Source organism: Bombus pascuorum, chromosome 13, assembly GCF_905332965.1.
Source record: "Bombus pascuorum chromosome 13, iyBomPasc1.1, whole genome shotgun sequence".
Taxonomy (NCBI): Eukaryota; Metazoa; Arthropoda; class Insecta; order Hymenoptera; family Apidae; genus Bombus; species Bombus pascuorum.
The window spans coordinates 8,199,976-8,223,784 of NC_083500.1; the positions used below are offsets into that span (position 1 = coordinate 8,199,976).

The window sequence follows — 23,809 nt, forward strand, 5'->3', positions numbered from 1 at the left end:
ACCGGGGAAACACATGCTTGGATATTTTGAAGATATAGAAATTTCTCGTTATCCTACAAAGAAAATTATCCTACTTGATTCTCCTACAAATATATTTCAATCACGAGTGTCTCGAATTTTTTTCATTGGTTCCGGAATGAAATTGGAAACTTGTGAAAACTTTCCAACCTAAATTGTGCAATAGTTTTATCATCTTTTATTATAAATTTCCTGTATTTTAATGTACTATACTGTCTAATTCATTAGCTTAATTACATTGTATGCATATCTCGATCAATTCAATTCAATTATCTATTTGAAATTGATCTTTCTTTGTTAACTTTTAACTTCATGCTGGTAAAAATTCATCATGATGTGAATGATCCAGACAATGTTAATGATCCGAGTAATACTCTCATTTTAACGCACCAAAAGTTTAATGTCGTATTAAAATTTCAAACAAAAAGATTAGTAGGAAACCCATAACAATTACTTTAATGTTTCTTCAAGCCCGAGAAGCTTGTTAGAGATAGCAAAATACAACTGGGTTGAAAATGACTCGAAGAATGAATTAGAATTAACGAGTAGTTAATATCTGTCAGTGACAATTTTGAGGAATTTCTAGCACGAAGATTCTTCTCTTACGTCAATTCCCTAATTCCCTCTCTGTTAATCGGGTTTATCTGTGACGCACAAGCAGTCGGAAAGAAGAAAAAAGGGAGAGGGCCATTTCCTGTCCACGCATTATCCCCATCAGCTGAGAAGCCAAGCTAACGCACCCGAAAATTCCACATCGCCCGTCGCGGCTCGTCAGCTTGTCCGTTTCGTTCCCGTTATCGCGTCTGCTCTATCATTATTGAACCAACGCCCCACTATGCAAGATGTTTCCCATCTACATAGTTAACCCAATCGTGATGAAGTACAGTCAACTCGGACAGAAGCCGCGACAGAGCTGGAATTCCTCGTGGAACTTGATTAACCGCGGATCTGATTAATCACGACGTGTCTTTCGATCCCTTCATCCTCAGTCCGACGATTGATCCAGACGATTGGTGAGAAATTCCGGTGTAAAGTGGAATTTGATCCATAAAGAACCAATATTGCGTTGATACGATTCGTTTTCAATTTTCTTTTAGATAATATTTACATTTTACATTTATATTTTATAATTTACAATTTATTTGATTTTTATATCATGAATTCAATGATCTGTGTAATATATGTCTGTATTTGATACTATTTCTCCTTGCATCTAGACTTTTAAATTTTAGTTGTGAGAAATTATTATATAACTATTTCTGATTCTTGTTTGGGTAAACAATATCAATAAACGATAAATAATGTCGCGTTTGTGCAACTTTTACGCATTAGTTTGCTGCGTAGTCCTTAATGGATCAAAACCAGCCCGTCACAGAAATTAATGGACATCAGCCGCGCTATCGTGTGCAGGGGCCTGTTGTAGTACAGTCCACTTAACAATTTCGCGTTCTTTTCGGAGCAGAGAAGAAAGTTTTTCCTCGGAATTAGCGAGCTCAATGAAGCATTTGCTATTGGGTGAGAAAGTTTAGAACTGCAGTCGCCTTCGCAACGAAACTAGGGAAAGAAATTAATGGACATAGAGTCCGTTTGCTCGATGAATTGCACTCCGCTTGCCGAAGCAGTTCTCGAGTTCTTTTCACCCTTTATACTATGAATTACGTCACTTTTAGTACTCATTACTATTTTTCCTCTAAATGTTTTTGGACTTTTCAAATAATATGTATATCAAGTATAAATATATTTTAGAATTATTGCAGCATAGTTATGCAGTATTTATATTATATTTGGATGATCACATTTATTTTCTAAATTTATTTTCGTGGATAAAGTATTTGAAAATTTGAGAAGAAGAAATCTGAAGAGATACAATAGCGAAGAAAGAGTGACAGAAGAACAGCAGGGTTAATCGTGTGACTATTAATTTCATGATCGAAGGAAAAACATTAGCAGAAAATGTTAAACCGAGGGATATCAACGAGATAGTTTTCTATTCAAACGCGTTGCTGCTTTCTCTTTCCGCCGGGGCCATCGTTCCACGTGACGCGAGCAGTCTTTATTTTCTCTCTCTCTCTCTTTCTGTCTCTTCTCTCCGCATTTTCTTGCAGCGGCGACAGACGCGCGAGGGCGTCTAATTACACCCACTTGAGACATTAATTAATTCGTGGACCGGAGAAACACGTGCGCCGGCAAAAAGTCATGCGGATGCCTCATGTCGTGGGGAAAAGTCGCAGAACGTGTATATTGGAAAAAGCTCGTCTGGATATTGCGGGAAAAAAATGACATCTGTCAGGCGAAAGTTACTTGATTAATCATGGGTGATCGGAACAGAAGTTGTCCAAAAGCTTTGTTCTACTTTATAGAATTCTTTTCTTTTAACTATCAATAGATATTAAAATATACTTGCAATATGTATTTGCTTATCCATTATACTGATATAGTTTTCTATAAACATAATTTCTATGACACAAAACTGCAATAAAAGACTTGTGGCTAAGTATGTTACTACCATACAAGTAAATATGACAATGACATACAAGAACTTGTAAATTTATTCATTTATTAATTGACCATTTTTAGCATCGTATATATCTTCAAGAATAAGAATATACTTTATATAGAAAGTGCAATTTTTACAAATATACTTGGTGTATGAATTAATATATTAGTATTCTCATTACTTTATAGACAGACTCTTATGAACATACTACCGTATAAGTATTAGAATCCAACTTTTATGGTTTCAATTTCAATGGCTTGCCACTTCACGCAATTAGATTCTCATTTTCTACTTCCCAGTCATCAAATTCATTTCTCCATAAAAGTAATACGTTCTGTTTCCTTGTTCCTATTTCTTATTGTCGATTCAATTTTATGAAACGATCTTTCCCTGCTAATATTTTCTTATCTTTCCTTCTCCACTTCCTGATTTAATTTCCTATCCAGGACGTCGCGCACAGTTTTGACAACCTAACGAGTCTCGCGTGTGTCGTCGTACGGAATATTTTTACCTCATGCAAATCATTTTTTAGAAAGTCCCATAGCGTCCCGTCCGTTTCCAGGCAAAACTGATCGCAGTAAAATATGATATCCAAGCCGGTTGGAGTAAGAATCGCGGCTGGTGAAATTCAGCCATCCTACATAGTCGGTGTCAATGGAATTAACGAGCTTTCCGATTCTCGACTTCCCTCCTCGATTCCATAGAAATTCTACAGCGTCATAAATATCCAGTGTTCTGATATTCATTCTGAAATTATGTAATAGATAAGCAGGCAGAAACATTACTAGTATTTCGTATCGAATTCCTTCGACGATTTCAACTTAGTTAACACGTAATGGGAATCTGCAATTTTATCGAATACATTAGTAATTTGTTAAGAACGAATTGCACAATTCCTCTTTGTAACTTCATTCAGATACGATCGGATGATATCAACGCGGACGTGGATCCTCTTACACGATTGAATTAGTATTATGTACTAATGAAATTACAAGCTAGAAGTTAGCATTATTAATAAACACAATAAATAAAAATTCCTGCATAATATTATTAAGTTTGGTTTTCTATTCAGAATTATACAACGATTATCCATAATGAAAATAAAATTTAATAAATTCTATATTTTTTCGATAAAATTTTCTACTGTATAATTTCTTTTTATTATACAGTAAAATCAATCACATTGAATGTTTAAATGCATTAAAATGTAGAACATAATGCACATACATAAATAACAGTTTGAATCGATTACAAGAAAGCAAAAGTTTTGATAAGAATACAACTTTATGTATTTTTGCATATAAGTTTCCTCGTCTCTAAATTTGCATGGAATTGCATGCCTTTCTCGACCAGCGATATAGTTTCAAACCTGTTGGTGTAATTCATCGAATTCTATCAAAGTTATCGATGCAATGGCGTAATTCCAAAATTATGCAACAAAAAAAAAAAAAAAAGAAAAAAAAAGAGGAAGAAAAAGAAAAAATGGTACAGGGAGCAAACTTCTTGGAACAGCTGGAATAGTGAAAGTGTACCAGACGAAGGTGCATCTTGCTTTGTGGCACGCGTTTCATCGAGAAAATAATAATTCGACTCGGAAGAGGCTACGCGATCCAGTCGGTGAACGCGCGCACGATCGCGGCGTGCGCCACGATCATAGATCCTGGATCACGTAGATCTAGCCGCACGACTCGCACCGAGACATTTTCACAACCGCTTTTCCCTCGCAGGACTGGTTGCGAATCCGGGCGGCCAGAACCCGGTTCTATACGATACAACCTCGTAGAAATCCGGCTTAAAGGGGTCGACGGAACAACTCGCCGATACTATCGGAGAAAATCGTTCGCCGACAAAAAAATATCGACGTTCCATGTTCTAACAGAGCGATCATCTGAATTATATTTTTTAGATAAACGATAACGATGATGATTTCTGGATTGTTTCTTGAACGATTGCTGCTGTTGATTTTCATAATTCTCGTATTACGAAGTTTTTTATGATACGAGCTTCGTTTTATTTTCAATAACGTGGCAGTTCTGGTTTGGAGCGCATCCATATGTAATTCGAAACAGTTGCTTGTAGACGCTTTTGTCGAGACTCATCAACTACGCGAAGGGAACACGGTCCAGCGAGGCGTACGTTGAACGTTGAATAATTCCGGATGCTTTATCATCCGAGGTTGTGATAAGAAGCACGGAACAACGAGATAATATACAGTTCTGCGTATAACCGCCGGCTCTTCATTGTGCTACTATTTCTGTTCGAGAGATCGCGTATACATATGTACGTAAGTAGTTCTTCTCCGCTTCAACGAGCTCTGCTTATGTAAAATCCATTTAGATTAGCCTTATCGCAAATAGTATACGGGTTTGTCGAACTGCTCGGTTTTGTGTACGTCGTTGCAAGTTCGATCAGTCTAATCATCTAATTTTTGTTCTCTTTTTAATTCATCGGGAAAACATTATTGAGCAACAAACTTGGAAGAAAATATTACAGCACAATGGAACAGATCTTTTTACTTATTCTTCAGAATATGCTGTAAAATATTTTTGAAATTATCCTTTCCAGTCTTGTGACGTAGAAAAATTACAATTTTACTTTTCTAAGTTTTGCTTCTCTTAATTTGTGGGGAAAGTAATATTACGATTTTTATTCGACCACAAATATTCAGAATAAAATCCTCAAACTAGTGAGATTTTTTAAATTACTTCTTCTAGGTTTGCGAAAAATATGCAATTTAAAGGGTTAATTGTTTCATATTCTTGCAATGATTTTAAAGCAATTTGCGAAAAAAGTATTTTATCCATACTTAGCAGAGGAATATAGAGCAATTCGAGAACCCGAAAACGATCGATAATAGGGCTCACTCGAAAATGTTAAGTCGTGACCGAGCAAGTTCGGTGCAATCACGAACTCTGGAATTAGAAAGTGAATATTATTAAATCCTCTCCTCGGCTAATTGTGATATCGATGCGGCGAGAGATCATCGTGAAATAAAAAAACGGTCACGTCCAGTTTTCACCGGAACGATTCCTCAGCTTCTCGATGCGATCCGCGATCGATTTATGATCGATAGATGGATGGCTACTAGTCGAACGGCATTTCTTCGGTGAAACGAACATTTTTCTCTTCGTTGGCGTGTTCTTTGCGCGAAAAATTATGGAAAACGTCAATTCTACGCTCCAAGACTCGTCGAGCCTCAATCGATTGCTTTATCGAGTGATCGACGATTATCGAAAATGATCACTTGCAAACCTCGCTAAGTCGAGTAACCGAAGGAGATCAACTTCGCCACGCCTGCTGTTTTAATTATTCTCTCGTAACTGGAGCGATCTTCCGATCTAACCGCTGCTTTAATATTAATGAAGCAACGAGGAAAGAGTTTTGCAGTACTTTGCTCGAGAACGAATATATCAAAACAGAGAAAACATTGCAATACACTTTCATATTATATAGAATCATCCTTTCAATTTTTATGTACTGTGTTATATATTTTCAAACGAAAGAAACAAATTTTGCAATACGCTCTCACGAGTGTATAACCAGCCACAAACATTCAATGTTCATATTTTGTAGCATATATCTCTATATGTTAGCGTGATGAGTAGGCTTGCGAATTTTTATGCAAATTTATATTTTTGTGAACACAGTTAGTGAAATAGGACTGAAATAAAACCCATAAATTAAAAATATATATATTTTAAGATTTAGAAAGAAAATAAAATTTTTTAAAAATTGTAAACATTCGAGATTTTTTTATGTTAGATGTATTTCTAAAATCAGGCATCGTTCTCCTTTCTTTAGGCAAGCTCAGAAGCAGATGAAAGTGAATTATTGAAATCGCCCACCATAGCGGCGCCCACGTTCCTCTGAAACACCTGTTTACCTACGAATAACACCGCAAGAGGAATCGTTCCACTTCCTCTGCCCCCGTTTTCCACGACTTTACAAACATTTTCAATCTGCGCCGCGCGTTTAAGCGCTGTTCACATGGTTCAATTTGAATATCACCGCAGTTTCTACTAATCGAGGAGAAAATTTTAAGCTATACCTGTAACTATATTATACTATCTTATTTAAGCCTTGGAGTGTAAATATGAATTTTTATTTATGTGTTTTATTTCATACTGTTTACCACATAATGTATTTCAATTATTTTTAAAAAAATTTATGATAATTTTAACTTAGTAGTTTCGAACACTTCATAGGAATTGTTTTTAATTTTCTTTAGACTATCTTTAGATTATCCATCGAAAGATCACAACGCACATGAACGACCCACCTTTGCGATCTAACGTCGCATTCTTTCGGTCATTTTCAACCAATTCTATTTTTCCAACATTAACAAATACCTCAAGGTTGAACGTAACTTGTCGTTTGCCGAAATAAGAATAAGATTGAAATATAAAAATTCCAAGATTGCAGCCAGATTAAGAGTATAAAATGAAATATTACACGAGAGATAATTTTACTCTTCTTCTAGCGAATAAATCAGTCCAAGTTTAATCTCATTGTTTTCCTCATGGGACGTGTGTTTGGTTACGCACAATGAGGAGCGCTCTACGGACAGCGCAATGATACAGAGAACCTCGAATGGTAAATGGCACGACCGGGTCGACTATTTGAATCCCGAATACGTGTAAAAGAAGACGGTCGAGCATTTAGTGAAAGGCAGAACGCGCGTCTTTCGTGGCCGAGATTCGATTCGATCGACGAACCTAAGTCACGGTGTCGTTCCTCGCGATTTGCAGTCGATCCTCTTCGCACCGTTCGCCATGTCATTTGCACGATCACCTCCGTGTCCTTTTTATTTACACCCGCGTTCATTTGCAGTGGCTGCAAAAGATGTTTGAATACCATTCTGTTTGTTACTTGATTTGTTACTTAATCTAGGACCAAGTATGTTAAATTTTATATCATTAGTAATACTATGATATGGGATGACAATGTGGTATTATGGCAATGGAATGTAGAACCGGATAAGAAAATGCTTCACTGAGAAATAAAGGTATATGTGCAATTACTTTTTGTTGGCATTGTACGTCATGAATAAAATTTTATTAGGAAAATAGAGGAGCTCGTAACAAGAACAATCCTCGTTTTCCTGACTTTTTAGATAATGACGTACTCCAGTTGTCAGGAGACTCGCAATATGCTGGAATTAATATTATCAAAAATTACCTATGTTTTGTCTCAGGATGAATGAAACGTCGAATGAAAATTGACTGATTCTATAAAATCATTTATTAAGATTCCACAATTTCCTGGTTCAATTAAATATGTTTCTCATAGTTTCATATACTTTTCTACTTCAGATAACTTTAATCAAACTTGTGTCGAGCCTTATCAGTATAATAGTCGAGTTTCATCACATTACTAATGTTGTTTAATTGTGTTTAATAATATTTATCAAAGATTCCTAGAAAATATTGCAGTATTTTTGTGAGCTGCTGCAAGAACGGATATACTCGTGGCAATTGTGTAATATGATGAATATATCAATAAAAAAATGGAAATGTATCAAACAAAAATGACAAGTGTGGAGGAAGTTTTTGTTATGAATTTCAATTATTATATATCATGACGTTTGAATAGTAGAAAACGTGCTACATCTTTCTTTTTGTTTGTCGTTAAAGGACTTCCCATTGGTTTCTTGTTCAATAAAGGTCCTCCATTTTCCTTCAACAAGAGAAGCTTAAGGAATTAATTCTCGTAAACGTATCAGTCGGGGCAAACTTCTCACAGGAGGCTAGAATTGAGTTCATGAAAGGATTCGCGGACATTCGAAGAAACTCGACGAATGGGGATTAAACATTATCTTCGTGTATACATCTTAATCCCTGGTCGTAGCGGGTTTTCGTCAATGGCACTTGTGAACCGTGCTTAATTCGACGCTGTGACCTAAATTTCAATAGCGTGCACAAGCTGGCGTCCTCGCGACGCAACGGGAATTACGATACAGTACATTCTACTCGCAAATACCAATTCTGACTTCCTTAAATGACATATTCGAGTCTTCCTTCAGACAAAGGATATTTAAGAAAGATATTGTACTATTAATTTAGAACTACTATCATACTATTGATCAAAATACTATTTAACATTTCTATTTATAATGAATATGCTTTCAAATCTATACAACCCAACTTTAAAGAATAGCAGCCAAAGGTATATAAAAAAGTGGGAATTTTGCTTGGTAAAATAATTCGCACGATCACAGATCCGTTCTGATGCGTCAGAAGTGAGGAAATTCGTAAGGCATTAAACATCTTCCCTGAACGGGAAGAAATTACATGAGTCACGAAGATGCACAATACCATAGTTGAATCTCACATAAATTTTTCGTTAACTAAATGCTACACTGGCATAGTCAGAAGATTGAAACCAACAGAAATTCATCAGATTTATTAAGAACATAAATCTTCTCACAGGATTACAATATTATCCTAAAGAGGAAACATACGTATGTCTCCAGTAATATCTGTCATTTAAAATGTAATGACAGTCAAAAGTTCTTAAACGTTGTTGTAAATGGTCCGAAACGATGAATAGAATTTGAAGATCGTCAAAATTATCGGATTCGAAGGAACAGTCTCTCGAATTCGAGATAGATAAGAAAATGTGATCGTGAATAAAAACACACTTAAGCTTCCTACATTTGCATATTTACATAACGTGTTGAAAGCCAAAAGGTATTTGACGGTCATATTACACGATGAAATTTTCAAAAAAATTCTTAAATTTATCAAACTCGAAGGAGAGGAGTTTCGTCTTTCGAATTCAAGGTCGATAAGAAATTGAACCGTCATACCGAAGCATACACATCCGAAAGGATCGCGAAATTCGAGGAGAAACGTCCCAGTCGTGTTTCTTGTCAACGTGGACGTTATCGTGGAGGCCGTGTCATTGAGTTGCAAATTTATTTCACCTCGACCATTGGTCGGATATTTCATGAGCGACAATTTATTTACGGCAAGGCAACAGCCACTTGCGTACAGCCTAAAAAATCTGGAGATCCTGTTTCCCGGCTCGCACACGCGGACCTCGAAGTGTGAAACGTGTGTCACCATTTGCGGACACTCGTGCGAGTTCCGTGGGGTTCTTTAAGGGGACCCATTGGCTATTTACAAGAAGTGCAAAGCCCCTCTGCACTACAAAGAACGCTCCTTTATGCCAGGACTCGCGTTTCGCGAAAAATCCTTCGAGGGGAACCGAAGAGAGGAACTGAAGATGCTTCGAAAAATGAAATGCAAGGGATTCAAACTCCCCTTCTGCAACATCTATACACGGTTCGTTCGAACTTGGTCGGCTCGAAAATTCATCGAGAATTTGGAAAATTAGCGTAACGCAATGCCCTAACATCTCGTATTCGCGTATAAAGAAACTTTCCCTTCGATTAACTTCGTTTCTGCACGATTAAGTGCCGAATTTGTTGGGTCGGCCGTGTCCGGGAAAAAATCGACGGGAAAAAGTATTCTTTGTGAAAGTAAAAAATCGAAACCACTATCTTTTTGTAACGGTAATGCTACAAAAGTCATTGGGATATACGGGGTGCTTCGAAGAGTTGCAGTCAAAGTTGAGGACCATGTGGTACTCGTCAGAAGCAAAAGTCTTGATAAATATGTCTTCATATGTCATTGGTTTTATAAAACGTTTCCGAGATGAGCCTGTAATACCATAAGAGAAGAATCTTTTTATTGCGTGAATAATGTTTTTTGCACTGCAGACAGCCGATCATAAATTCGTTCACTGCCATATGCCAACGATTAAGAGATACAATATTGAAGGGTAATTTTCTAAGTTGTGGAACATGGGAAGCAGGTCGAATTTTTAGATTTCAGTCAGGAAAAAGAGTTTTACAAAGAACTGACGATAATCACTATGCAAGTTGTTAAAGAATAACTTTCCAAGAATGTACTGTTAGTCATATCATTGCGTAGAAAATTGTGTATGACCAACTGATGTTTCCTTATCATATGATATTCGTAAATAAATAATTCGCTGATGGAGATGTCGAATAATTATAATGATATGTGGACCCACGTTTATTAAAAGATTTTTACTTCTTTTGATGAGTATTAATGAGTGCTATTTGACACGTTACATTTCGAAAAGTCAGAACATAGTTTGTAAATAGAACAAGTAAGGAGTTAAAAATTGGAGAAGTTTCCGTTAGAAGAGAAAGGGTGTTTGATAATTGGACGTACAGGGGGAGGAAGACAGGTAGAAATTCAGTGTGGCGGCGTCAAAACCAGTACGGATACGTTGATAGACTCACCTGCTTTCCTTTTACTGTTTCTTGACCTGCCGTAAACGATGGAATTTAGGTACTCCACTTGTCAGTCACAATTAACCACACGGCGCAACAAGCTTTCGCGCGATCCTCCCACTTTTATCTCAACCCTGAACCTACGCGATATTCAACGAAGAGCTTTCCAGGTATTTTTACCGATTTTTCCATGTGATATCTTTTAGAACTCAGAATATCGTTCATTAAGCCACATATCGTGATTGATATTTGAAATCGAATGGTATAGATTAGATAAAACGTTACAAAACAAATAGTACATTATTTGTCTTGTACCTATAAAGATTAATTGGAAACCGTTGCGAAAAGTGGAATTATGACTAGCAAATGCAATTTCATTCATAATGCGTGTTATACATATACATGTATTTATAGAATTAAAATGATATGACGAAAAGAATAGAATAAAATTCAACGTAAATTTCGTCTGAAACATCTGTTCTAAACTTTCACATACCTATGCCTAACTACTGAAATAACCACATTCGGATCCTACTCGTCAAAAACTACCTACCATATGTTACTAAGATAGATCAGAAACTCGGTGTGCCGTAAAATGAAATTCAGCCGTATTTTTACACGGAATGTGTTTAAAAATGAAGAAAATCCGTCGAGGAGACGAAGAGTTTCCAGAATTTCGTTCGACCTCGATCGATTCATGGTGATTAAAGGTTCGTATAAATTCTGTCATCGAAACCGGTGAAATTTCCTCGGGTGTCGTCAACCCTGACATTAAATCATGGACGGTGTCAGGGCTACGATCCCTCGGATCGTAGAGCTCGTATGCGGAGAAAAAGGAACGAGAAGCTTCTCGTAGTGGAAGCCGACGCTAGACAGCCAGTTTTCATGTTCCCCAGAGTGGATAACCGCGTAAAAGTATCCCGTTACCACGGTAGCCCAGATACCGGATTACGGAGCACGAATTGTCAATCGAATCGTGAGAGGTTGCGAGTTTCCGTTGCGGAAAAAGCCGACCATACTAGTCGCCCGGGGGACCGCAAGAATTTCGTGATACGCTTTTTTTATTATGCTAAGACAAGTGAAGGAATGGCGGCGCTTGGTGAACGGCTCGTGTTCTTCCGTTATATTCAATGTGATATTTCTATGTTACATATTTGCAAAAGATTCGTGGAATATTAATTCTTTTAACGTGGATTGAAATCTTTCTTCTCTAGTTATGGCATTTTCGCGATATTTGAAAAGATTTCGCGAATATTAATCCGTTGAACGTTAGTTGGGATTTTTCTACTCTCTTCGTGATGTATCTACGTTATTTGAAAAGAATTTCTGAATGTTAATCTTTCCAATGTCGATTAAAATGTTTCTTCTTTCGACATGACATTGCCATGTTATTTGGAAAAAATTCCTGAATATTAATTGCAATATTAAACGTAAAGAAGTCGTGAACATTAATATTATTCCTTTTGACGTTGATCGAAATTTTCTTACTTTCCTCGTGGCGTTTCTACGTTATTTGAAAATTCGCAAATATTAACACTTTAATATTAGTTGAAATTTTTCTACTTCTACGTCACGACGTTTCTATGTTACGTAAAAAGACTTCCTGAATGTTAACTATTACGATATTGTTTAAAATCTTTCTTCTTCTGCCATGTTTCCTCGTTATTTGAAAAGAATTCGCGATTGTTAATCATTTTAGTCTCGATTGAAATCTTTCTCTTTTCGTCACGACTTTTATATATTATTTGGATAACATCCATGAATATTAAACCATCTATTGTTGATTAAAATCTTTTTTCTTTTATAATGACGTTCCTACGTTATTTGAGAAATATTCATGAATATTAACCCTTTTATTGTTGATTAAGATCTTTCTACTTTCGTCACGGCGTTTCCACGTTATTTTGAAAAGATTCATGAATATTAACCTTTTTATTGTTGATTAAAATCTTCCTTCTCTGAATTGAATTCACTTGGAATCGTTTGAAGATCCAAATGCGACAATTCATATCATTCAGCTGATTTGTTACAGACATTAAAAATGGCGATTCATATTTTGCACGATATTAAATATATTTACGTAACTGATTATGTAACGGATTACACGTAACAAATCATTCAGGATAGGAAAATAATAAACCAAGCATTTGATAATCACATAATACATAAACAATATTATCTGTAAATACAAGAATTTCTAGTGCAAGATAAGCAATTTTTCAAAACCAATATACAGATTCAGAGCGTTAAAACAGCTAATAAACGTATTTCACCGTTATCGCATGATAAATCGTCAGAATATCACGCTAAATCATTCCCGTAAGCTATTAATCAGCGAGATACGTAAAACATCGGGTTCCTTTCGATATGAGGTTTATCCAGAAAATCGATAGATCCGATGAGCGAAATCCGCGTGTTTCAGGGAACGGTTGAACATTCACTTTCATTCGAAACAGCGCCTCGAGTTATGGCCCGATAAGATGAATGTTGTAACAACACGGCCCAATGAATCATAACATCGATAATATAATGAGGATCGAGCATAGAAGGCCGGTGGTGAATGGTGAGTTTACGTTTTCGCGCATCCAATCGACTGGTAAACAACTACTTCCAGCCCAACTAACGCCATTAGAGTCACATTCAAACCAATTTAAACTCAACCGAACACGCTTGCCTCGTATCTCCAATAATTAAATTCCACGCGAAATCTTCAACCTAGAGGAGTTCAACGATCCCTAAAAACATTTATTCTCAAGGCGAAAATCGTTTATCACGCAGGACTTCCTTGATATTATTAATTAAACACAGTCGAGACTAGATAAGATACAAAGCAGATCCGTTACGAAGAAACTAACCTCTGATTTTCGTTTCCTGTGGGTCCAACGGTGGAAAACGTGGGTGGTTCTGCTGTCCCGGTTTCTTCAACAAGACACCCACGACCTGCGGTGCCATCATCATCTTGACGAATCCTCTGTTTCTTTCTCCCCTTTCGATCAGTTTCGTCCAGTCATCGTCCACGATATTTTCGATCTTCGTTTCACTATTAACTCGTATATCCAAGATAAAGAAAAGAAACAACACCAACTGCCTTTTTCTTAAACGAACCAAAATAAAAAAGAAGGAAAAGCAATTGGAAGGCCCCAAAAAAGATTCTCGTTATCTGCTGATCACTTTTTTCACTGGTTATTTGACCGAGGATTTAATGCTATGTCTGACTGGATCTGAAATTAAAGCGGACGGGGCCAACGTACGAGGCGCACACCGGGAGAGCAGCTGCCGATTCCGTTCAGTTTAGACCGTCTGTCGTTTTATTGGCCAAGGCGACGTGTCACTTTAGCGAGGAACGAGGCGCCAGACTCCTTTTCCACTCTCTTTCGGCCTTATCACTCTATCTAGTTTCTCGCGGCGCACGCGAAGCTTCACCTTATCGCATGACCAAACGCTACAACGCACTGTACAATCGATTCAGCCTCTTTCTGATTCTATCCTCTCGTTTCATGCGAGCTCGCTACGCACTCTTTCCCTTTCATTCAAACTCCTATTCGATTGATAACGTCCCACTCTCTCGACCTTTTGTCTCTCGCGATCGTATCACCTGTTGACACACGCGGTCAGCAGCTTTCGCCTCAACGGAGCCTCCACGTTCGACGACAATGGCCGACCGTAATACACAGCCTGCAATTATTGCAGCCAGATAACGCTTATCAAGCCGGCGCGTTCGCCTTCGAAACCGAGTTAACGAGTATCACCGGTCAACTCCCTCGGTCTGCTGGTTTCTCAACTCCGAAAAACGTATTCTAGTTGCGTGATGAAGCCTTCAGTTTTAAGGTCAACTCTTTCGGCCCGCAGATTTTTTAATAACAGAAACGTTGATTGTGATTTAATTTCAGAATCCTCAATTTTAAGATGAACTTTGCTTTTGGTTCGCCGACTTTTTAAACGCTTTAATTTAAATCTAATTTTAGAACCTTCGATTTTAAAGGTCTACAACTTTGGTTCACCGTCTCCGTCTTGATAACAGAAGCTTCGATTTAAATATAATTTTACAATCTCCGATTTTAGTTTGAGCCAATTGCTGACTTTTTAATTTCACGGATCTTAATTATAGCTTCAATACAAACTTCGGTTTAATTACAAAATCTTCACAGTTTCAGTACAGTTGAACGCAGAAACCTTGGACTCAACTGGCACCGAAATTTTAGTAATATTTACGCGTATACTTTAGTATAATAATTCCTTGTTGCGACGATATTTCGTAGAACAGTCTTCGTTTCACAACACTAGGTTTTTCGCTTAACAACCAGTTACGTACGTTTCCATCGAATCGAGGCTAGTTTCAACGACACTCGCGATTTCCATCACAGTCACAATGTTCTGTACGTAGTTGCAAAAACGGAGGAATATATGGTCTGATTAATCCGATTTTCTCGCCGAGTTTCCCCCCCAACCCCCCGGCGTTGTCAACGATCGTTCACGAGCCAGGAGGCTGTTTAATTAACGCGTCGATGAGGAAAACACGAACACATTTGGTCGCAATAGCAACGTAAAAACGATCGTTGTCGATCCAGCATGGCGCGCGCACGACCAACGACTAAATAGACGGCCGAGTGCATCGAGCTTGACTGCCTCGTGTTCCCCTTCCATCGCCATCGTTGGTTTCTCTTTCTCCCTCTTTCAGAACCAACCCTCTGTCGTTCTTCGTTCTGTTTACACGCATCCCTCGAGGATAGGAGTGGCACGCTAATTTTTCAACTTTCCTCTTTCTTTCATGCGATAATACGATAACACGTATGAGATTGTTAAACGAGTCTCGTTGAATTCGATCATCGACTCTGTCTCTTGCAAGTTTCTCGATTTTACTTGCCAAATACGTGTCCAATTATACACGAAGCATCGAATTTCTGAAGAAATTTCTTCACTTGCACGAGTCTGTTTATTGGAAGGTGTTTCCTGAAAAATGTATGAATTTATGGGGTTAGTCGATATCTATGATTTTTGAGCAGCTGTAATATGAATGACGAAAAGGAATAATATTATTAAAATCCAAAATCTATTCATAGATATATCGTTGGCCATTTCTAGAGTTGTGTCGATGTTGAATAAAAGAACGATGTTTACAAGTATGATGAGTAAACTACGTGCATGTACGCAAATGTACATTTTTATGAACTAAACTAAAGGAATGAGATTTGTTTCGTCCTTTAAATATTATAACGAGTACTTTACTTTAAGTATCATGTAAATCTTTGTATATTATTTGTGCATTTCGTACATATTTATTTGCATCGTAATTTCATAGCATGCATAAACATCAGCCGTGATTAAAATACATATTTTGATAATCCTGTTATTTTTCAAGCAAACTGTACATTTTCTATGTGTTTCTGAAATCCTTGGAGAATCGGTGTAATATACTAATTTTCAACTTCTTCCATCCTTCATATCATATGCTAAGATTTACGATATTGGTAACATGAATAGCGAAAAGAAAATATTAATGGTCCAGAAACGTTGGATTGGTTTAGTGTTTGGTGAAACGTCATTCTTATCGGACGTGTCGATAATAATACGAGATAATGAAACCATTGACGCGTTTTTGGTGAAACAATAGTGATAAAGTCGTAATACTTCGATAGCTGAAATTTGGCTCTTGGAAGTTTATTCTTACAACATTAAAGTCACAATTCATTCCCTTAGTAAACCTACATTTAATCTTCTTATTTCCATTCGATCGAACACGTACTCTGTTCTATTTTTTAAGCGAGTAAAACCACAAACTTTTGTTGAAAGGATGCCAATAAGATCATGAATTTTCCCTCGTGCAAGTTCGTATTTAAACCATCAGAACCGCAATTCACCCTTTTAGTAAACCCACGTTTGATCTTCTTATTTCTATTCGATCGAACACGTATTCTTCTCTATCTCTCGAGCGAGTAAAAGCACGAATTTTCGTTGTTACTCTGAGCTCGTGATATCTCAATGGTTAAAATGTGACTCATGGCAGTTTATTTTCAAACCATAGTTTCTTTTACGATCATAATTCACCCTTTGGTAATAACCCTCTGTCTGATCTTGTTTCCATTTGATCGGACACGTATGTTTTCCTATTTTTCGAACGAGCATTATTCCCGTACCTACAACTTCATCATTTTTCAGGTTAGATAAATATTATAGATCTCTACCCGGTAGGCTTCTATCTGGATCTCGTTAAAGCGAAGTGTACTTGGACGTCAAGTGAATGGCCCGCGGAAATGGCTATCGGCGGGAACGCATGACGTCAAAACGTCTCAAGACCACCGTCTGCGAATAACACGTGAAAAACGAAAAATACGGTGACACACTTTCACTCGTTGGCTCGCGAGGGCTACCTGCGAAGGGGCTCCGTTGAAGTTCCGTCTAATTACGTGCAAAACGACACGGAACACCGGATATCGATGGAAGGAAGGAGCTGAGTCACACCCTGATCACCCTCACTTTTCTGGTGAAACTAGATAAGTAATGGACGTAAACATGCGTCAACTTGACGTTGCAAATATTGAATTTTAATGGAAAGTTGGAAAATTGATTATTTGACTCATCTCTTAGACATATTTCAATCTATGAACAATATGTACATATATATATTTGATACATTAAAATTCTTTTACTGTATTTATATTTACATTCCCTTTCTATTTTATTTCAATTTTCGTGCTGTGGATTATTACTTTCTTCGAAATAAAAATAATCCTACAGCGATGAAACGAATATGAAAGTAACGGAAGATGCTTCATGCTTCAAGCATTATTTGAATTATAAATGAAAAAATATACAACAACGAGTCGAATATGAAGAAAAATCTTCATGCCTCGAACGTTAATTTTATATTTATAAATAATATTAATTTCAATTAATTAATAATATTAATTTTATAAATAAGAAAAATTTCAGACTAACGAGACGAATATGAAATTCACAGTTACCTACCAGTAGGATATGAAAGTCACAAAAAAATATTCGGTCGTCCACTAAGCAAAGTCACCCCAACAAAAAGGGTACATAGGGTACCATCCCTAGTAGGGATGGATGCTTCAGGTATCGCTTTTACTATCTTCCCGGCTCAAATACTATAAACTCCGAAAAATGTCACATGTCCTGCCTCGTAGCGGAATTGTCGCGACGACATATTAGTAACGTGCTATTGTCACCGAGGAAAAACGGATCAGAGGGGACGAAGAGGAAGACGAAATTACTTCGCCGAGGGTTACCACAATAATGCCAGGTGAAAAAATAAGATGAATCGGACTGGTATCGATTCACATCTCGTGAGATTAGAAATTACATGCAGATCAAACTTCTCCTTCTATTTTCTCTGCGCATTAAGACATACATATACGAGGGAAATATAAATTTGTGAATTCATATTCTGTAATAAAATCAACAACCCGAGGAAAATGAAAAAAAATTGTAGGGTAAATTGGGGTTGAAGCATTCAGCATTTTTGTACTGTTTTTTTCCCACAATATTTTATTATTTATTTACATTAGCCTCGGGAAGTAATTTTTTTGGGAAGCTTTTCTCAGGTAGATTTTATAGGTTTTCAGTGAGTTTAGGCTTGTGGTATAAAAACTTGAAAAAGATAAAAAAAATGAATGACATTTGTAGCGCTATGTACGATAAATGTTTCATCGAATAACCAATACTTCTGTTAGTAACTACGATACATTTTAAATATTTAATTTTTCACTCTCGGTCTATTCTATGTTGGGGATGCATATCTTGAAAAATATCGTTAGTAATAGTTGTATCTCGTTCCTTTTTTAACGAAATATTCTCGATATTCGTTTTAACATTATCGATCGGCAATGCAACCGAGCACGTCAGACGTAATTGGACAATGCACCGATCCATATCGAGGTTGCATTGTATCGATAATGGTGCCCAGCGATTGAGACCTCTCGAATGTCCCCTGCGACTTGATATCAGTATTCTCGTCGCATATTTACGGTCGCACAAAGAGACACGGAGTATATTGAGGCTCGTGGCCATCGTCCAATCGTGACACCTCGTGAATCAATACGAATAATGATGTTAAGGGAAAAAAAGGATAGAAAAAAGAAGATATTTTTATCCGACGTGCATCGGGCGGAAAAAATGCGGCTGCTGCGATGAAACGACTGCCCAAAGCGAAAGTCAGAGGAGGAAAGAGAAAAAGGGAAAAGAGACGGCGCCAAAAATATCTGACGCGTAGCTCGCACACGCGACGTCGTGCTGTTCTGATTCTTAACGCTGTAGAAATGAGCGTTCCGTGGCTTGAAATAAAATTGAGCTTCCCCTGCTGGCGATTCTCGGATCGAAAGAGTCTCAGTAACGATAACTTTGATAGACAACGAAATGGGAAAATAGGTGAATTTGAAGTTGTTTGATGTTCAGTTGAGTTAATGGATCGTCAACGTCAATTCGATACGATTGACTCGTATTTTCTTGCAGAGTATATACATGTATAGCTTGTCTGACACTAATAGCAATGGGATTTATAATTTTTTAAATGTAATTATTAGCGTTGCTTTAAACTTATGTCTAGATATACGAATAGCAACTTTTCGTAAAAATCAAACATGTACACATATGTGTATACTATACAGTTGCTAGTATGTATCTTAGTACATCTGATTTCCTTTGTACGATGATTCACCTGCTCACCTAATGCAGTTTTGTTGCAGTTCAGAATCGCTGAGTGAAAAGCATAACGTAACAAGTCTTGATCATTCATTGCATTTATATAATTTAGCCTCGTACAATTACTTCCTACTTCCAAGGCTGAAAATTCCAATAAAAGTTTCCAAACGTTACAGACCACCTATTTTTTAAATATCTTCATATTTACATCCTACTGATTGATCTCTTCTTTTCGACCATATCAATGCGGTCTCATATGTTTTCGAATTTTTCATTAGTTTTTAAGAACACAGCTCAAGTAGAGATTCGAGTTCCCGATTATTTGATTAAAAATATAATAAATGTTTATTTCTCGTATAGATGTTTCCTTTTCATTTCGTGAATGTATCACGCTATAGGAAAGTGGATCAGTATAGGAAAGTGGATTTCGTCGATCGTCAATTATTCGAGTATTAATCCGGAGGGAATTGATACGGGCGTCTAACTACGTTCTAATCGACTCGAGTATCGTTTGAGTCGATGAGAACCAAGTTTACCGCGGTGCTTAACCTGACCCTACCTTGATCGATACTCACGTAAACGCAAGCTGGACATATACCGACCAAAATGTCCGCAGCTACCTAAACCGTGGCTTCACATAGGTATATGGGTCTCGCAATCGGTTCAGAAAATAGTACTAGACGGATCCTGAGTCACGATATAGATGCAGATTAACGTAAACGCGTGCATGCAGACCATGCACGGTTGCCACACAACCCGCTTAATTAAACATGAGTATAAAGTGATGTTAACACCATGATGACCGGGCACGCTACAGCAAGTACACCCATGTATGTTGTACACAATGTGTACAGCATTTATCGAATATGTTAGAATAGTTTAGATATTCCATTTTTTAATCAAACTTTCTCCTCAAATCTATGACTCCGAATGAAAATTATAATACATTAGATATTATTAGAACACAGCTGATGGAGATAGAATGGTATTTAAATATTTTAGTATTCAATATGCATATTTATATTTTTCTACTTCTCACGTAATTCACAATTTCGTGAATGAAATAATCCATAATTTTTTGAAAGAATGTAGCTGAAGGTATATAAACATACAGAAGAGGTGAAAATAGAGTTACTAGAAGAATATAATTAATGTTTTGATAGAATTACAATAGAACATTTCAGTTGTCACAGGATAAACTGATATGTGCGATCACCGTTAATGTGTCTTTTTATGAAAGAGTTAATATTCATTTTTCTCTAACAAATTATAAATTACAATAGCCTCTTCGGGAGAAACCAGTATAAAAGTTTTCTATAATGAATGTTCGAATACTTTTGTGAATATGTATAATCCTAAGAAGCAATAGCCGCATCTTAATAGTAGTCAATATGCTAAGACAAAGAACCTTCAAATGTTCCAAATTCTGCAGTTTTTACAGACACACGGGACTCACAAAATTTTCTGCTAATTAAAGAAATATAACATTCCAACATTTGAAACATAAAAAAGTCGTAAGAGCGACTTAACGAGTGCGCAGACGACTTACTAAGCGGACGTCTAAATTTGGCGCATTTGTCGGGGTGTATCTCGCTGATAGGACGTATATGAATTCTGTTTGTGGAATTTTCTTAATCTCTTTCACCTATGCGTTATAAAAATATCTCTCGTTAATCTCATGCTTAATCACTTTATAAAAATCATTATCAAATCAAATTGAAAACATCTATGTCGTTGAAATAATCATTTTGAAATTGATATAAAAAAGATGATTTAAAAAATAGAAAAAAATTGATATTACAGATCCGGAGACAAGGGAGAAATCATAGAATTTTGTATAGACTTGGAAAGAGTAATCGGGGCTAAAAATGTAGTGATGCAAGCTATCGAATGAGTAAAGCGGGAAACAATATTGGCGGAACTGGTCAGGTTCGGATTTCGAAATAATTAATCGACGTATTATAATTGATCCATAAAGACAGGCTGCCGCAACACGAGCGGCGCACGTTTCCTCAAAGGTGAAAGTAAAAGCGGCCCAACACTTAGCTCACGCTGTGTAAAACCGCACGTTTTACTCAGCTCTTATCGATCCGCGCGTTTCAACGTTCCTGCTGCGGTGACAGCAATCACGAGACTTCACGCTCTCCGTCTGATCTTTTCCGTGAAATCCGAATGTCCCTCCTTCGTTCCTTATTTTTCATATTTTTAGCGATATTTTTTCAATCCCGCTGTTTTTTCTATTACCGATAAATACCAATATTGCGTCGTGACTGGCGGAAATGGAAACGTTGCAACGGTCAGGGTCCATTTTCATGTTTTGCTATCGCGTGTAACGCTCTGACGATCGTTTAATGTCTCTCGTGTCAAGTGTATTAATAAAATATAGATCTAATTGTAGGGAAATTCGATAACTTTGAATATTTGAAGAGTGCAAAGATGGAAGAAAGAAATAATTCAGGAAATGCATAAATGCGTCGACTCTACCCACGTAAAATATCTTCGTTATTTCATGTAATAAGCGGCAACATTATTTATGAAAGTTATATAATTGAAAAAAGAATGCTGGTGAAGTAACAAGATTTGCCCGATTTAATGGAGTACTAAGAACGAATATTTAAAAACTATCTATATTTTAATACGTATCTATCGAAATATGATTTTCATTTTGTGTCATACACACCCAAAGCGAACTGTAGCATTAATAAATATAGAAACAGAAATTGTCGCGTTAATAATTATACAATCTAATAATAAAATTTTACATAATTAGCCCTCAACTGGTATCGTTGAATCATAGGCGACCACGATGATTCCAATTACGGTCGAGTTAGCTTATTTAATCTTAAGGGGTATTTAATTTTAACTATACCGAAAATGGTATTAGGATAGTCTTCATGGCATAAAAGATAGGATACAAATTCAATTCTATATAAAATTTCATCAAAATCCTTGTAAGTCACTTAATGATACTAATCGAAACTCAGAAACTAAATGATACCAATTGACGACATAGAGGCGCATCATATACGTCACTAGCTTGAACGATTAGCTTGAGGGACATTCTTTCCAAATTTTTGAACTGGTCAGATAGGATTGACGAATGTTAGGAATCTCATCGGTTATCTAAGGACTTTGTAACATTCTGTGACAAGGCACCAACGAGGAAAATTTTCACGATAAGTCGAGAAACACTGTTCCTCTTCTCTCGCTAATGTATTTTTACTTTCGTTGACTCATCGGTGAATTGCAAAAGCTTGCTTCGAGACCAATCCTCTTTTTAGTCGGGTTATGAGCAAATTCTCGAGACCTAGAATCCTACGTTCTCCGTATTGTTCCCGAGTATTTTTTAGATCGTTATCGTGGGATGCACTCGACGTGGAGATTGCACGCTTATTACTGTCGATGCTTTCGCTAGCAACTCGTAAATTCGTAACAAAGAATCCGCGAGATTGCGAAAGGAGCGTCGAAGTAGTCTAATGAACATTTAAGTTTCATTACTCGCAATTCTGCTCAATTTCCCTGATAGTCGGACGATGAAATTGCGGAAATTCAAGAGGCTCAGATTACCATGCACCAATTCGTATCTAAATCTTTCTAGATCAAACAAATCAAAAATAATAATGAAATTCTGTGTTCCAGAAATTCAAAAGACGTTGAATTAGATATCTTTAATTTGTCTATTTGATTTTATAATAGGTTTATTTGTATTTATTATTATTATTTGTTTGTTTAAGAGTGTATCAGCGATCTTTAAACAGATCTTTTGCATAATTATCTTTTACATAATATTTAGTCGGTTGATATCTACTTCAAACTGTTCATTATGTCTTTTGCAGTCGTGCGTGTATTTAAGAAAAACTCAACATGCAGTAATACCAGCTTGCTTTATAATTCTTCGTATTTAAGTTATTTTTCTTCAACTCATGCATGATTACAAAAAACCGAATGGATACTGTTGGGAGTAAATGTTTTCTGGGAAGACAACGAAAAAAGCAAACATATGATAATTAAGATTTTTAATTGCTATATACGTAGCATATTTATTGTATAATTTTATATCAGATTTTAATTTCTCATTTAAAAAATCTTTGATGAGAAAAGTATTATTATTAGAAAATTAAATAATATGCAAGATATATTTAGCTTCTCGAATCGTGCAGATTTTGACAATATTTAGGATATTTCTACTTCTTTAGAAAAAATTAATCTATTTCTGTCTTCAAAAAATTCTTCCCTCAAGAGATCAAACAGGAACAAAGGCTTTTTAGTAAAAACGTAACAATTTCTTTCAGTTTTCATTCTTGTTCTTCGATACAAGGGACTACTCTCAAATTTTCAATTAATCGAAATTGCAATAATCGTTCTGTTAA

At 36.5% G+C, this 23,809-nt stretch overlaps 1 protein-coding gene across 1 annotated transcript in view; it reads right to left on the reverse strand.

Annotated features, from left to right (window-relative positions):
• Nucleotides 1–15,389, reverse strand: part of LOC132913265 (uncharacterized) — a 50,173-nt gene extending 34,784 nt beyond the window's left edge. The window contains exon 1 of the mRNA XM_060971466.1: nt 13,637–15,389. Coding sequence (XP_060827449.1) covers nt 13,637–13,739 — 103 coding nt within the window. The 5' untranslated portion in view covers nt 13,740–15,389. The remainder of the gene's footprint in view (nt 1–13,636) is intronic.
• Nucleotides 15,390–23,809: the final 8,420 nt, after the last annotated feature.